This window comes from Heptranchias perlo, chromosome 5 (assembly GCF_035084215.1).
Source record: "Heptranchias perlo isolate sHepPer1 chromosome 5, sHepPer1.hap1, whole genome shotgun sequence".
Taxonomy (NCBI): domain Eukaryota; kingdom Metazoa; phylum Chordata; class Chondrichthyes; order Hexanchiformes; family Hexanchidae; genus Heptranchias; species Heptranchias perlo.
In genome coordinates this window covers 80,194,052-80,206,801 of record NC_090329.1, presented here as the reverse complement: position 1 = coordinate 80,206,801, position 12,750 = coordinate 80,194,052, and the positions used below count along the sequence as shown (strand labels likewise).

Below are 12,750 nucleotides of genomic sequence, written 5' to 3'. Positions count from 1 at the left end.
AAGGAAGGTCATTGATGAAGCAGCTGAAGATGGTTGGGCCTAGGATACTGCCCTGAGGAACTCCTGCAGCAATGTCCTGGGGCTGAGATGATTGGCCTCCAACAACCACTACCATCTTCCTTTGTGCTAGGTATGACTCCAGCCACTGGAGAGTTTTCCCCCTGATTCCCATTGACTTCAATTTTACTAGGGCTCCTTGGTGCCACGCTCGGTCAAATGCTGCCTTGATGTCAACGGCAGTCACTCTCACCTCACCTCTGGAATTCAGCTCTTTTGTCCATGTTTGGACCAAGGGCTGTAATGAGGTCTGGAGTCGAGTGGTCCTGGGGGAACCCAAACTGAGCATCGGTGAGTAGGTTATTGGTGAGTAAGTGCCGCTTGATAGCACTGTCGACGACACCTTCCATCACTTTGCTGATGATTGAGAGTAGACTGATGGGGCGGTAATTGGCCGGATTGGATTTGTCCTGCTTTTTGTGGACAGGACATACCTGGGCAATTTTCCACATTGTTGGGTAGATGCCAGTGTTGTAGCTGTACTGGAACAGCTTGGCTAGAGGCGCAGCTAGTTCTGGAGCACAAGTCTTCAGCACTACAGCTGGGATGTTGTCGGGGCCCATAGCCTTTGCTGTATCCAGTGCACTCAGCCGTTTCTTGATATCACGTGGAGTGAATTGAATTGGCCGAAGACTGGCTTCTGTGATGGTGGGGATATCGGGAGGAGGCCGAGATGGATCATCCACTCAGCACTTCTGGCTGAAGATGGTTGATCTCAGTCTTGAATATATTCAACGACTCAGCATCCACAGCCCTCTGGGGTAGAGAATTCCAAATATTCATGGCCCTCTGAATGAAGAAATTCCTCCTCATCTCAATCCTAAATTCATGACTCCTTATCCTGAGACTATGCCCCCTAGATCTAGACTCTTCAGTCTTTGGAAAGAGCCTTTCATCATCTACCCTCTCAAGCCCTCCAAGAATTATATATGTTTCAATGAGATCACCTCTCATTCTTTTAAACTCCAGAGAATATCGGCCCATTTTACCCAATCTCTCCTCATAGGACAACCCTCTCATCCCAGGAATCAATCTGGTGAACCTTGGTTGCATCAGCAAATACACTGTCCAATGAGTCCTTAACTTGTATCCACTTTACACTAGCTTCTTAAAGAAGGAAAGGCTGGGGTGATAGCTTCTATCTAAATTACTGGCCTGACTTCTTTAAAATATTGCCACAATACACCTCACCTATTGGGAGATATCCTTACCTTGTTGTATATTTTCAAGCTCATGTGGACCTGACATTTTTGAGTTTCTGCTACCTTCCTCAGGCACTTCTGGTACATAGTCTCTGTTTATTTCTTGATAGGTGGTAATGTATTACTTTTGTAAAAGGAGGGAGAGATAACAGTGTAATTTGTACAGAAATTAGTCTATTTTTTCCTTTGAATTCCCCTTTAAAGATTTGCAAAGGAAAATTTGCATTTATGTCCTCACAATGTCTCAAAGTGCTCTACAAGCAATTAATTACTTTTGATTGTTGTTTTGACAACAATTGCGGTGGCTGGTTTGTGCAACACTGTTTTAGAATTGCATAACTATTCTGATTATACCCTCCTGTCAATCATGCTGTAGTGTCATTCCACAGTGATATGACAATAGCTCTTCATATACTTCATTCAATCAAATTCTAATAGTTTTGTCCAATAGAAATCACTGACTAGCCACAAGCGTAGCTACAGCAACACTGTTTTAACTTTACACATAATACAGGTAAATGTACTTCATGTATACATTTACTTAACAAGCATAATTTTATATTAAATCTGGGGATGTGGGCATCATCAGCAAGGCTGGCATTTATTGCCCATCCCTAGTTTACCTGAGAAGGTGGTGGACCTACTTCTTGAACCGCTGTTATAGCAGTTTGATACCACTCAGATGGCAGTTAAGAGTCAACCCATTGGTCTGGGACTGGAGTAACATAAAGGCCATACCGAAAGCACACTAGTCAACCAGTTGGATTTTTGACAATCCAACAGCTTCATCGTCACTTTTACTATTGTCACCAAATGTTGGAATTCTGAGTGCAGTTTCTTGCTTTTTGTCCAGCAGTTGTGAGCAGTACTTTGACTTCACCAGAGTGATCGCTGAGAATGTTGACTTGCACAACGAGATGCACCAGACCTGCCCCTGCTCTCCACCCGGAACGTGGTTGGATTCTGTTTGTCCTTTGCAATGGCCTGATCTATTGGAGCTGTCGGTTATTGGTTGGGTACGTGCTTTCTCCTGCTGGCGTGGAGCGGTTATTCCGATTGACTGAACAGACCACCATGTTGTTGGAGTTACCACATGCTGAAGTCTGGTATTTTCACCCGTGTTACACACCATTTTAGCAGATAATCAATAAGCAGTAAGTGAGGAAGTGAAGCAAACACAACAATCAAAAAACCCTCCACACTGCTGGCAGAGGGAGATGTCCTGCTCGTTCCTCTCCCTGGAGGATTTGACCTGAAACGTTAACTCTGTTTCTTTCTCCTCCATAAACTTGAGTTTTGTCCTTGTACTTTATGTTGTCACGTGAATCTTCCACAATAAACGACATCACGCACAACTCAAAATGCATAACATATAAATGTGAAACATTAACAAAAGACAAAAACTAGTTTAAAAAGGTCCACTGTTTAAATAACCCATTGGGACAATCTGAGTATTGAGGGGAACACCAGATCAGGAAATAATCGAAGTTCAAGGATGGAAGGAAGAAGTTACAATGTCGAAACTTGTTTGGTACGGGATAGGTGTGTCCACTTCATGCCAAAGTTTCAGTGCGGATGCTTGGCACCTGTTACTAAGAGAAATACTTCCTGGTTCAAGCTCCAAGTACAGAAAGGACTGCGCCGAGAAGCAGCAGGAGTCCGCCTCGGGGTTTATATTTAAAAGAAATCTTGTTTATTAATTCATTTTACGAATGTCTTTCCCTTTGGGGGTAAAATAGACCAAGTCCACAGCAAAGTGAGGGCGAGCCATGGGGAATTTCATAAGGACTCACTGTGCTTGGTTCAGGTGTTTCTGTCCCTGTGTCTTCGACAAGCCAAAGCCGGACTTAGGGGCTGTGGCCGTGGACTACAGTGCCACACTGTCACGGCCGCTACCGCCAGAGCCGCTGCCCACTCTCGACCAGCGCAGGATCTATGTGGCTTTGTACGACTACTCGGCTCGCACCCCCGAGGACCTGAGTTTCGAAGCGGGCGAAAGGCTGGAGGTGACGGACCAGTCGCTGGCCAACTGGTGGTTCGCCAGGTCACTGAGGCGAGGGGAGGGGAGGCAAGGCTACATTCCCAGCAACTACGTTGCGCTTGACAGCAGCATAGAGGCAGAACCGTAAGTATATAGCATTGCATTCAGTCATTGTTTATAGAGATATATGTCAGCATTTGTTTCATAGGGTACTGAGCTCAACCCACCAGGAAGTCCCCCCAATTAGCTGATCTCTGCTAAGTTAATGATAAGGCTATTAGAACTGACTTGGGAATGGTTGAACGGGGAGAGGGAAATCACCCAAAGTTCTGAATCCTGATCAGTAGCTCTTCCACTTGTATTGGTGTTGAGCAAGAACAAGATTGGCTTAGGTTGTTAAGCCCCATGTGGTGGAATAGCCTGTTGAAATTCACTACCTCGATTCCATCACTAAGAAAGTCCATTGGCGTGCCTTTGGATAACTTTATCCAATACAGTTTATTTTGTAGCAATCCTTTTAGATTTAGAGTATACACTTCAGGAGCTGGTGGTTTTGAAGAATAAATCTGTTGAATGAGTTGGGTCACCTTAATACAAATTGACTATGTTCTATTAACTACTGTTATCTGGGTACATATTTTCTTTATGCCGTACTTGATCTCTCGAACAAATGTATTTGCATGATGTTTTATTGTTAAATTGTATGGTGCATTGTGCTGCATGAACTATATAAACAAAATAGTTAGTGGTTTGATACTGTTGTTGCAGTCTATTGGCGCTCAATAATCAGTACCAGGAAATTAGGTTCTTCAGATATCAGGATACAAATGCATTAATATTTGTATGGGTTTCCTTTGCTATTTTAAGGCAGATATGAACCTGTTTAAATAGGTTAGCAGCTCCTCTTAAAAAGGTGGACAAATGAATTTCATAAAAACATTTCCAAGTGTTAGTTTGATTAATAGTGAGTAAGTGCACTACAGTTCATTTTTGGAGCTCCAGGAAGGAAAATATCAAAGGTAAATGGGGATGACTGTGAAACTAGGGCGAAGAATTATGAAGGTGCACAAAAGAGAACAACAAGCTTGGGCAAAGGCTGAAAACAAGTGGGAGGATACATTTTTAACGATTAACCTGGCATTTGGCTGAAGGTTGCAGTCTATACGGTAGTTTTGCAAAATACTTCAAGTAGTGACTTGAGACCTGAATCACAGAGTACAAATATTGTAAAATTCACATTCAATATAATCTAAAACAATAGATATCTAGTGTTTGGTTAAGGCTCTATAATCCTGATGGTTTAAGTTGTCATAAATGCCACATGAACTTCTTGAGTAGATTGCAGACTTGAACTTGCCTGTTGATATTTGTTAAATTATATAAAGAAATAACACAAAGGTAATAATGGAGTTCCAGTTCATCCGTGACTTAAAATGACCTAAAAACCCCGGAAAAAGACTTCATAATTCTTTGCCTATTCCCCTCCGCCAATTCTATATATACAAATGAGTATTTTTGGAAGGGAGGGTGGGATTTGGATTAGTACAAATGTGGCTGCTTTAATGTATCCTGTTTTGTCATATCAATTGCTTCTTCACATATGATATACCTTTTAATGAGGATTAAGTTTACAGGAGCTCATTTGTCTTCAAGCACAACTTGCACAAATGAGTCATGAAGTGAATGTGAATATTTCATGACTACATGAGGCAAGTTAGAATGCGTGGCCAAAATGGTTAGTCACTGCTGATGGGAATGGTGCCACTACGTCTTTAACTTCTTACTGACGTTGAGAGCTGTGTCATACCACAATAAAGACCATGAATATGATACATTTGCAACAATTGAGAAAATAGTAATTCCAGTAATTACGGGGGATGGGGGGAGAGCTCGCAGCGGCAGGGGGAGAGCTCGCAGCGGGGAGGGAGATCGGATTGTGGGAGAGTCTGAAGTTCATTGGGGGAGATCAGATCCGGGGGTGGGAGAAAGTGATCCAATGGCCGGGGGATCTGGAGATCATGGGGTGGGAGGCAGATCATGGCAGTTTAGCTTGGGGGGGTTGGGGGGATGTACTCCTGCTCCTTCTGGCCCACAAGCAGTGCTGAAAAAGCATTTACCTGCTGGATCTGGCAGTTCTTGCCTCCCTTTGGCTGCTGGGTTTCCCGAGCCCTGGGAAATCCGTGCTGGAGGTGTTAAATCGAAATGGCTGACAAAATCAATGGAATGCAGCCTCATTAACATATTATAATTACCGACCTGTCTCTCAAGTGCATTACTCACCCGACCCCCAACCTGCCCTGGGTAAACCAGAGGTAGGCACGTTCGCGATGGGTTGTGGTCGGGTTTCCCATCTTTTACAATTTAACCACCTCCCCCATCGGCCACTGTCCTGTCTGACCTGGGGGATAAAACTCCCCCCAGCATGTTAGCATCCCATCACCTCATGGGTTTAGTACATAAACCTGTTATATAAATGCTGTTTCTGTGTTTTTTAAATTTAGAAATATTTAACTCTCTCTCACTTTTAGAAGAGATCCAACATTTTCATATTGGGAAGCTGCAAGAAGTTACATTGGCCCAGAATTTGGTGGGAAAATAATGGCGAGTCTAATGCGCACGTCGTTATTAGTGTGTAAAAACCCAGCAATTTGTGGGGAGTATGAGATATGAGAGAAGTTACGAATCGCCACAAATTGCTGGACGATTTATGGCAGTCCCCCGTTGGCCTCGCAAAAATGGGAGCTCGCCGTCAACTTCCCCATGAATTTCAAGAAAATGCTGCATTTGCACTGTTAAAATGAATTAAACTCATCGCAGAAAGTTAGGGCTGGTATTTAACGACATAAGGACCCTTTTAATGACTAGGTTTACGTTCCTGCAATGCCATTCAACCTTGGAGGCCCAGAAAGGGAATAACTGAAACCGTGGCATCTCATTCCTGCAGATAGTAAATTGTTCCTACAGGTTTTTAAAAAGTCTTACTTTTCCTTTCTGTCTTTTTTTCCCCTTGTCTCTTAATCCAACCTTTCTTTCTCTTTCTGTATCTAATTTGACTCTAATTCTTCCTGTTTCCTTCTCCGTCTGTTTGTTTCTCTATCCTCCAATTTCATTGGTTAAGGAGATAGACTGTTGGTCCCATCATTCATCCAGATGCCCTGTTGCCCTCGCCATGCTGTTATCAAATTGCGACGGAAATTTTTTTTGAGCTGAAGGTTGAGGGAAAAAATCCATCTCCTGGGGCACGCCATGAGGCGCCCTGCTTCAGCAAATTCTGGGCCATTAAATATGCACACATGAAGTGAAGGGGAGAATAGATCCATCAGTGCTCATCCTATCTGTACCACTGCCAGCTCATTAGTAATGCTAATTGTTGGGGGAGGCCAAAAAATAAACAAAAATATCAATGGAAAATATTAGGAAGAAAATCTGGGAAATTCCACCGTGACTCCCTGAGCAAGTTTCAGAAGACCATGGTTACCCATGACACATCACTAGATGTGCTTAACTAATCCACTCCCCAATTATCCCAATGTCATTCAAAACACACAATCATTGGCTTGTTTCTGTTCTGTAACAATATTTCAGCATCGGTATATTTCTCCATATGCACCACATAATCTAATTCCACTCTTGGCTTCCCATATCCCTTAATATTTTTCAAGCAACTATCATTTTAAAAGAATTCATGGATATTGCTTCAGCAACGATTTGTGGCAGAGAATTCTACATTCTAACCGCCGTCTATAAATATATTTTTCTAATTTCCTCCTTCAATTCTTTGTGATTATTCTAAATTATGGCCTTTCATTATCATCATGCCATCCTTCAGGTCGCCACTTAATCTTCTCAGCTTTAGTGAGAAAAAGCCTTAACCTCGCATGTCTCTTTTCATAATTGCAACCTCTCATTCTTGGTAACATCCCAGTGAATCTATAGTGCCTTTTTTCTGTTGCATTTATGATATTGGGATGCCCAACAGTGGCCGAACTACGGTCTTATGCAAGATCAACATTACCTCTTTTTTGTATTCTGTGTCTCTATATATAAAATCAGAGATTTCATTTGTTTTTTTATGTCCGTATTACCCACTTGTGCTGCTTGCTATCTTTAATGGCCTGTGCATCTCCATATCTAGCTCCCTCTCTCTGCTCCTCCATACCATTTAAAATCTTTATTTTGAAGGTGTATTTCCTTCCCTATTCTTTCAAAATGTATAATGAATTTTACGACATTGAATTACACCTGCCCATCCTGCTAGTCTATCTATTATACTCCTGCGGTCTGTCACAATATTCGCCACAGTTTGCCTTGTCCCCCGTTTGGTGAGATCAGCAAATTTTGATATTGCTCCCTCAATTCCTGTTCAGATCATGTAAATGATAAATAAGAGCAGCCCAAAACACACCCTTGTGGAACACCATTCACCGCATCTTTCCAGTTTGAGAAACTTTCTTTTACTCCGATCTTTTGCTTTTTGCCTTTTAACCATCCCTCCATCCATGCAGTCACACTCTCCTTAATTCCATGTGCCATTATCTTTGACCTTATGAAATGTTTATGAAAATGCATACAGACCAAATCCACTGCATTTCCTTTATCTATCATCTTGTTATTTCTTCAAAGAATTGTATAAGGTTGGTTAAGCACTCTGTGCTTTTAGAAATCCACACTGATTAACTTGTCTTTCCAAATGCATAGTAATTTCACTCTTATTATAAACTTTAGTAGTTTACTGACAATTGAAGTAAGACTAACTGTCCTGGCTTTCCTCTGTTTCTTTGTTTTAACAGGGGTGACACGTTTCACCCTCCAGTCCTCGAGCACAATTTTCCTCTCCATAAAACTGTGGAAGAATACATTCAGAACCCCATTATTTCTTCCTTAATGTCCATCAGGATCTTTAGAATCATTAGGTTCCAATGATTTGTGTACTGGTATAATTTTGAGTAATTTCCTTAGTACCATTTCCCAGAATAATAACACCCAGTAACGAACTGTTCTACACTCACCTCTGGTAGCTCCCACAATCTCAATATCCACTTCCTTTGTGAAAATATGGGACTGTGAATCACTGTGTGTTTTTGTGATAGGGTCGGATTAATGTAAAAGAGTATGTGGTTGTGATAGAGGCAAACAAAACTTCAAGGTTAAAACAATTTAACATGTCACATAGGTAATAGTAAGTCTGTAGTGCTGCTATTTTTACAAACACATTTCCAGACTTGTTAACACTTGAGTGTAGAAGAAAATATTGGAGCTTGATTTAAGAGATTAAAATAGTGTAACTTATCCAATGCTTAGTTGTGGGTTTTCTGTGCTGCTTTTGAGTCCCACAGACTTATTTGTGAATTTTTCAGCAGTCCTAATAAATGTGAAATGTGTTAGAGTTGTGTTCTGTTTTCGGCAGTTTTCCAAGATAACTTCATTTAGTGTTTTTAAAGCTTGTTTTGACTTTTGTGCAAGCCTGTTAAAATTATTATTAACCTATGTTGCTAATTCTAGATCCTATATGCACCAGCTGGTAACAAAATGCTAATGGTCTCTCTCTGGGAATTGTTGCTACATAAAGCTACCCCTGTGAGAAATAGCACTTTCCTGGTTGTTTTGACTTAATAATGGTAAAGTAAACAAGACACTAAGGCCACGTCAGAGTGCCTGAGTAGTTGAAACTGTCGTTAAACCTTTGGCTACATCTGCGTATTTTTTGCTTGCAGCTATGTGATTTTCTTGATTCGGTTGTGGTTCCTTCAATTGGACATCTTAGCCCTGAAATTGGCCAGAAAAATGGGAGTGATGCAAATCAGCCTTGGGGACTTCTGCTCCTGATTGTCTGAACTGTGTTCCCAGTGAGCAAGACTCCACATCAGGAGTGGCACCTCACAATTCTGTGGCTCGTGTGTCAACACAGGCGAGAATTTAAAGTGCGACTATGCTGCATAGGTAGCAGTAAGTTACAAGCTACAAAGTGAAATAAGTAAGAAAAAAAAGCTTTTGAGGAAAAAGATGAGAGAAACCACAGGGAAGAATATGGGAGTCAACAACAAGTTGCATCAAATGCATTATTCAAATATAATAAAACATCACCTGATGCTTCAGGTAAGAGAAAGCAGGCCAAGCTAGAGTAGAAGAATGAGGAGAATTGGCTTAATGTCTTCTTGATAAGATTTTGAGGAGGCTCAAAGGCAAGGAGAGAAGAATCATAGAATAATAGAAGTTTACAACATGGAAACAGGCCCTTCGGCCCAACATGTCCATGTCGCCAGTTTATACCACTAAGCTAGTCCCAATTGCCTGCACTTGGCCCATATCCCTCTATACCCATCTTACCCATGTAACTGTCCAAATGCTATTTAAAAGACAAAATTGTACCCGCCTCTACTACTGCCTCTGGCAGCTCGTTCCAGACACTCACCACCCTTTGAGTGAAAAAAATTGCCCCTCTGAACCCTTTTGTATCTCTCCCCTCTCACCTTAAATCTATGCCCCCTCGTTATAGACTCCCCTACCTTTGGGAAAAGATTTTGACTATCTACCTTATCTATGCCCCTCATTATTTTATAGACTTCTATAAGATCACCCCTTAACCTCCTACTCTCCAGGGAAAAAAGTCTCAGTTCATCCAACCTCTCCCTATAAGTCAAACCATCAAGTCCCAGTAGCATCCTAGTAAATCTTTTCTGCGCTCTTTCTAGTTTAATAATATCCTTTCTATAATAGGGTGACCAGAACTGTACACAGTATTCCAAGTGTGGCCTTACTAATGTCTTGTACAACTTCAACAAGACATCCTAACTCCTGTATTCAATGTTCTGACCAATGAAACCAAGCATGCTGAATGCTTTCTTCACCACCCTATCCACCTGTGACTCCACTTTCAAGGAGCTATGAATCTGTACTCCTAGATCTCTTTGTTCTATAACTCTCCCCACCGCCCTACCATTAACGGAGTAGGTCCTGGCCCGATTCGATCTACCAAAATGCATCACCTCACATTTATCTAAATTAAACTCCATCTGCCATTCATCGGCCCACTGGCCCAATTTATCAAGATCCCGTTGCAATCCTAGATAACCTTCTTCACTGTCCACAATGCCACCAATCTTGGTGTCATCTGCAAACTTACTAACCATGCCTCCTAAATTCTCATCCAAATCATTAATATAAATAACAAATAACAGCGGACCCAGCACCAATCCCTGAGGCACACCGCTGGACACAGGCATCCAGTTTGAAAAACAACCCTCTACAACCACCCTCTGTCTTCTGTTGTCAAGCCAATTTTGTATCCAATTGGCTACCTCACCTTGGATCCCATGAGATTTAACCTTATGTAACAACCTACCATGTGGTACCTTGTCAAAGGCTTTGCTAAAGTCCATGTAGACCACATCTACTGCACAGCCCTCATCTATCTTCTTGGTTACCCCTTCAAAAAACTCAATCAAATTCGTGAGACATGATTTTCCTCTCACAAAACCATGCTGACTGTTCCTAATCAGTCCCTGCCTCTCCAAATTCCTGTAGATCCTGCCTCTCAGAATACCCTCTAACAACTTACCCACTACAGATGTCAGGCTCACCGGTCTGTAGTTCCCAGGCTTTTCCCTGCCGCCCTTCTTAAACAAAGGCTTTCCGGAAGTTTTCACCAGACAAGGCACTAATAACAGCATCCATCAGAGGAGGTTCTATAACTGACCTTAATGACCTTGCGATCACCTGCATGGAGATCCTAGACAGGCAGATTTGAAACCAATAGATCTCCAGGATTTGTGAAGGATAGTTCATGCCTGACTAATCCAGTTGAATTTTTTGAGGAGGCCACTGACATGTAAGTTGTCTATTTGGACTTCCAGAAGGCATTTGATAAGGTTCCACACACAAGATTATTAGTAAAAATGAAAGTGCACAGAATTGAAGGTAATTAGTTGGGAGGTAGGAGACAAAGGGGAACATTCTCTGATTGGCAGAAGTGACAAGTGGGTTTTCCAGGGATCTGTGCTGGGCTCTCAACTCTTCACGAATGTGACTTGGATGAAGGATTAGAGTTTTGCATATCCAACTTTGCAGATAACACTAAGTTAGGAGGCACAATAAGTTGTGTGGATGCGAGGAGGAAGTTACAAAGGGACATAGACTGACTAAGTAAGTGGGCAAAATGGTAACAGATGAAGTTCAATGTGGGGAAGTGAGAGACCATCCACTTTGGATCTGAGAAAGACAAATTGGGATATTTTCTTAATGGGCAAATTATTAGAATCAATTCTGAGAGACAGTATTTAGAAAGGCACGGATTAATCAAGGACAGTCAACATGGATTTGTGAAAGGAAGGTCGTGTCTGACTAACTTGATTGAATTTGTTGAGCAGGTAACAAGGAGGGTCAATGAGGGTAATGCATTTGATGTAGTGTACATGGATTTTAGCAAGGCTTTTGACAAGGTCCCACGTGGCAGACTAGTCAAAAAAGTAAAAGCCCATCGGATCCAAGAGTAGGTGGCTAGTTGGATCCAAAATTGGCTCAGTGGCAGGAAGCAAAGGGTAATGGTTGAGGGGTGTTTTTGTGACTGGAAGGCTGTTTCAGTGGGGTTCCGCAAGGCTCAGTACTAGGTCCCTTGCCTTTTGTGGTATATATCTTTTTCATTTGTTCATGGGACGTGGGCGTCGCTGGCAAGGCCAGCATTTATTGCCCATCCCTAATTGCCCTCGAGAAAGTGGTGGTGAGCTGCCTTCTTGAGCCGCTGCAGTCCGTGTGGTGAAGGTTCTTCCACAGTGCAGTTAGGTAGGGAGTTCCAGGATTTTGACCCAGTGACGATGAAGGAATGGCGATATATTTCGAAGTCAGGATGGTGTGTGACTTGGAGGGGAAGGTGCAGGTGGTGTTGTTCCCATGTGCCTGCTGCCCTTGTCCTTCTAGGTGGTAGAGATCGCAGGTTTGGGAGGTGCTGTCGAAGAAGCCTTGGCGAGTTGCTGCAGTGCACCCTGTGGATGGTACACACTGCAGCCACAGTCCGCCGGTGGTGAATGGAATGAATGTTTAGGGTGGTGGATGGGGTGCCAATCAAGCGGGCTGCTTTGTCCTGAATGGTGTCGAGCGTTGTTGGAGCTGCACTCATCCAGGCAAGTGGAGAGTATTCCATCACACTCCTGACTTGTGCCTTGTAGATGGTGGAAAGGCTTTGGGGATTTGGGGATTCAGGAAGTGAGTCACTTGCCGCAGAATACCCAGCCTCTGACCTGTTCTTGTAGCTGCAGTATTTATGTGGCTAGTCCAATTAAGTTTCTGGTCAATAGTGACCCCCAGGATGTTGATGGTGGGGGATTCGGCGATGGTAATGCTGTTAAATGTCAAGGGGAGGTGGTTAGACTCTCTCTTGTTGGAGGTGGTCATTGTCTGGCGCGAATGTTACTTGCCAAATATGAGCCCAAGCCTGGATGTTGTCCAAGTCTTGCTGCATGCGGGCTCGGACTGCTTCATTATCTGACGGGTTGTGAATGCAATTGAACACTGTGC

General features: G+C 42.6%; 1 protein-coding gene across 1 annotated transcript in view; it reads left to right on the top strand.

Annotated features, from left to right (window-relative positions):
• Positions 1 to 2,700: 2,700 nt before the first annotated feature.
• frk (fyn-related Src family tyrosine kinase) overlaps positions 2,701 to 12,750 on the top strand; it is a 92,542-nt gene continuing 82,492 nt past the window's right edge. The window contains exon 1 of the mRNA XM_067984692.1: positions 2,701 to 3,384. Within this exon, the coding sequence (XP_067840793.1) occupies positions 3,029 to 3,384 (356 nt within the window). The 5' untranslated portion in view covers positions 2,701 to 3,028. The remainder of the gene's footprint in view (positions 3,385 to 12,750) is intronic.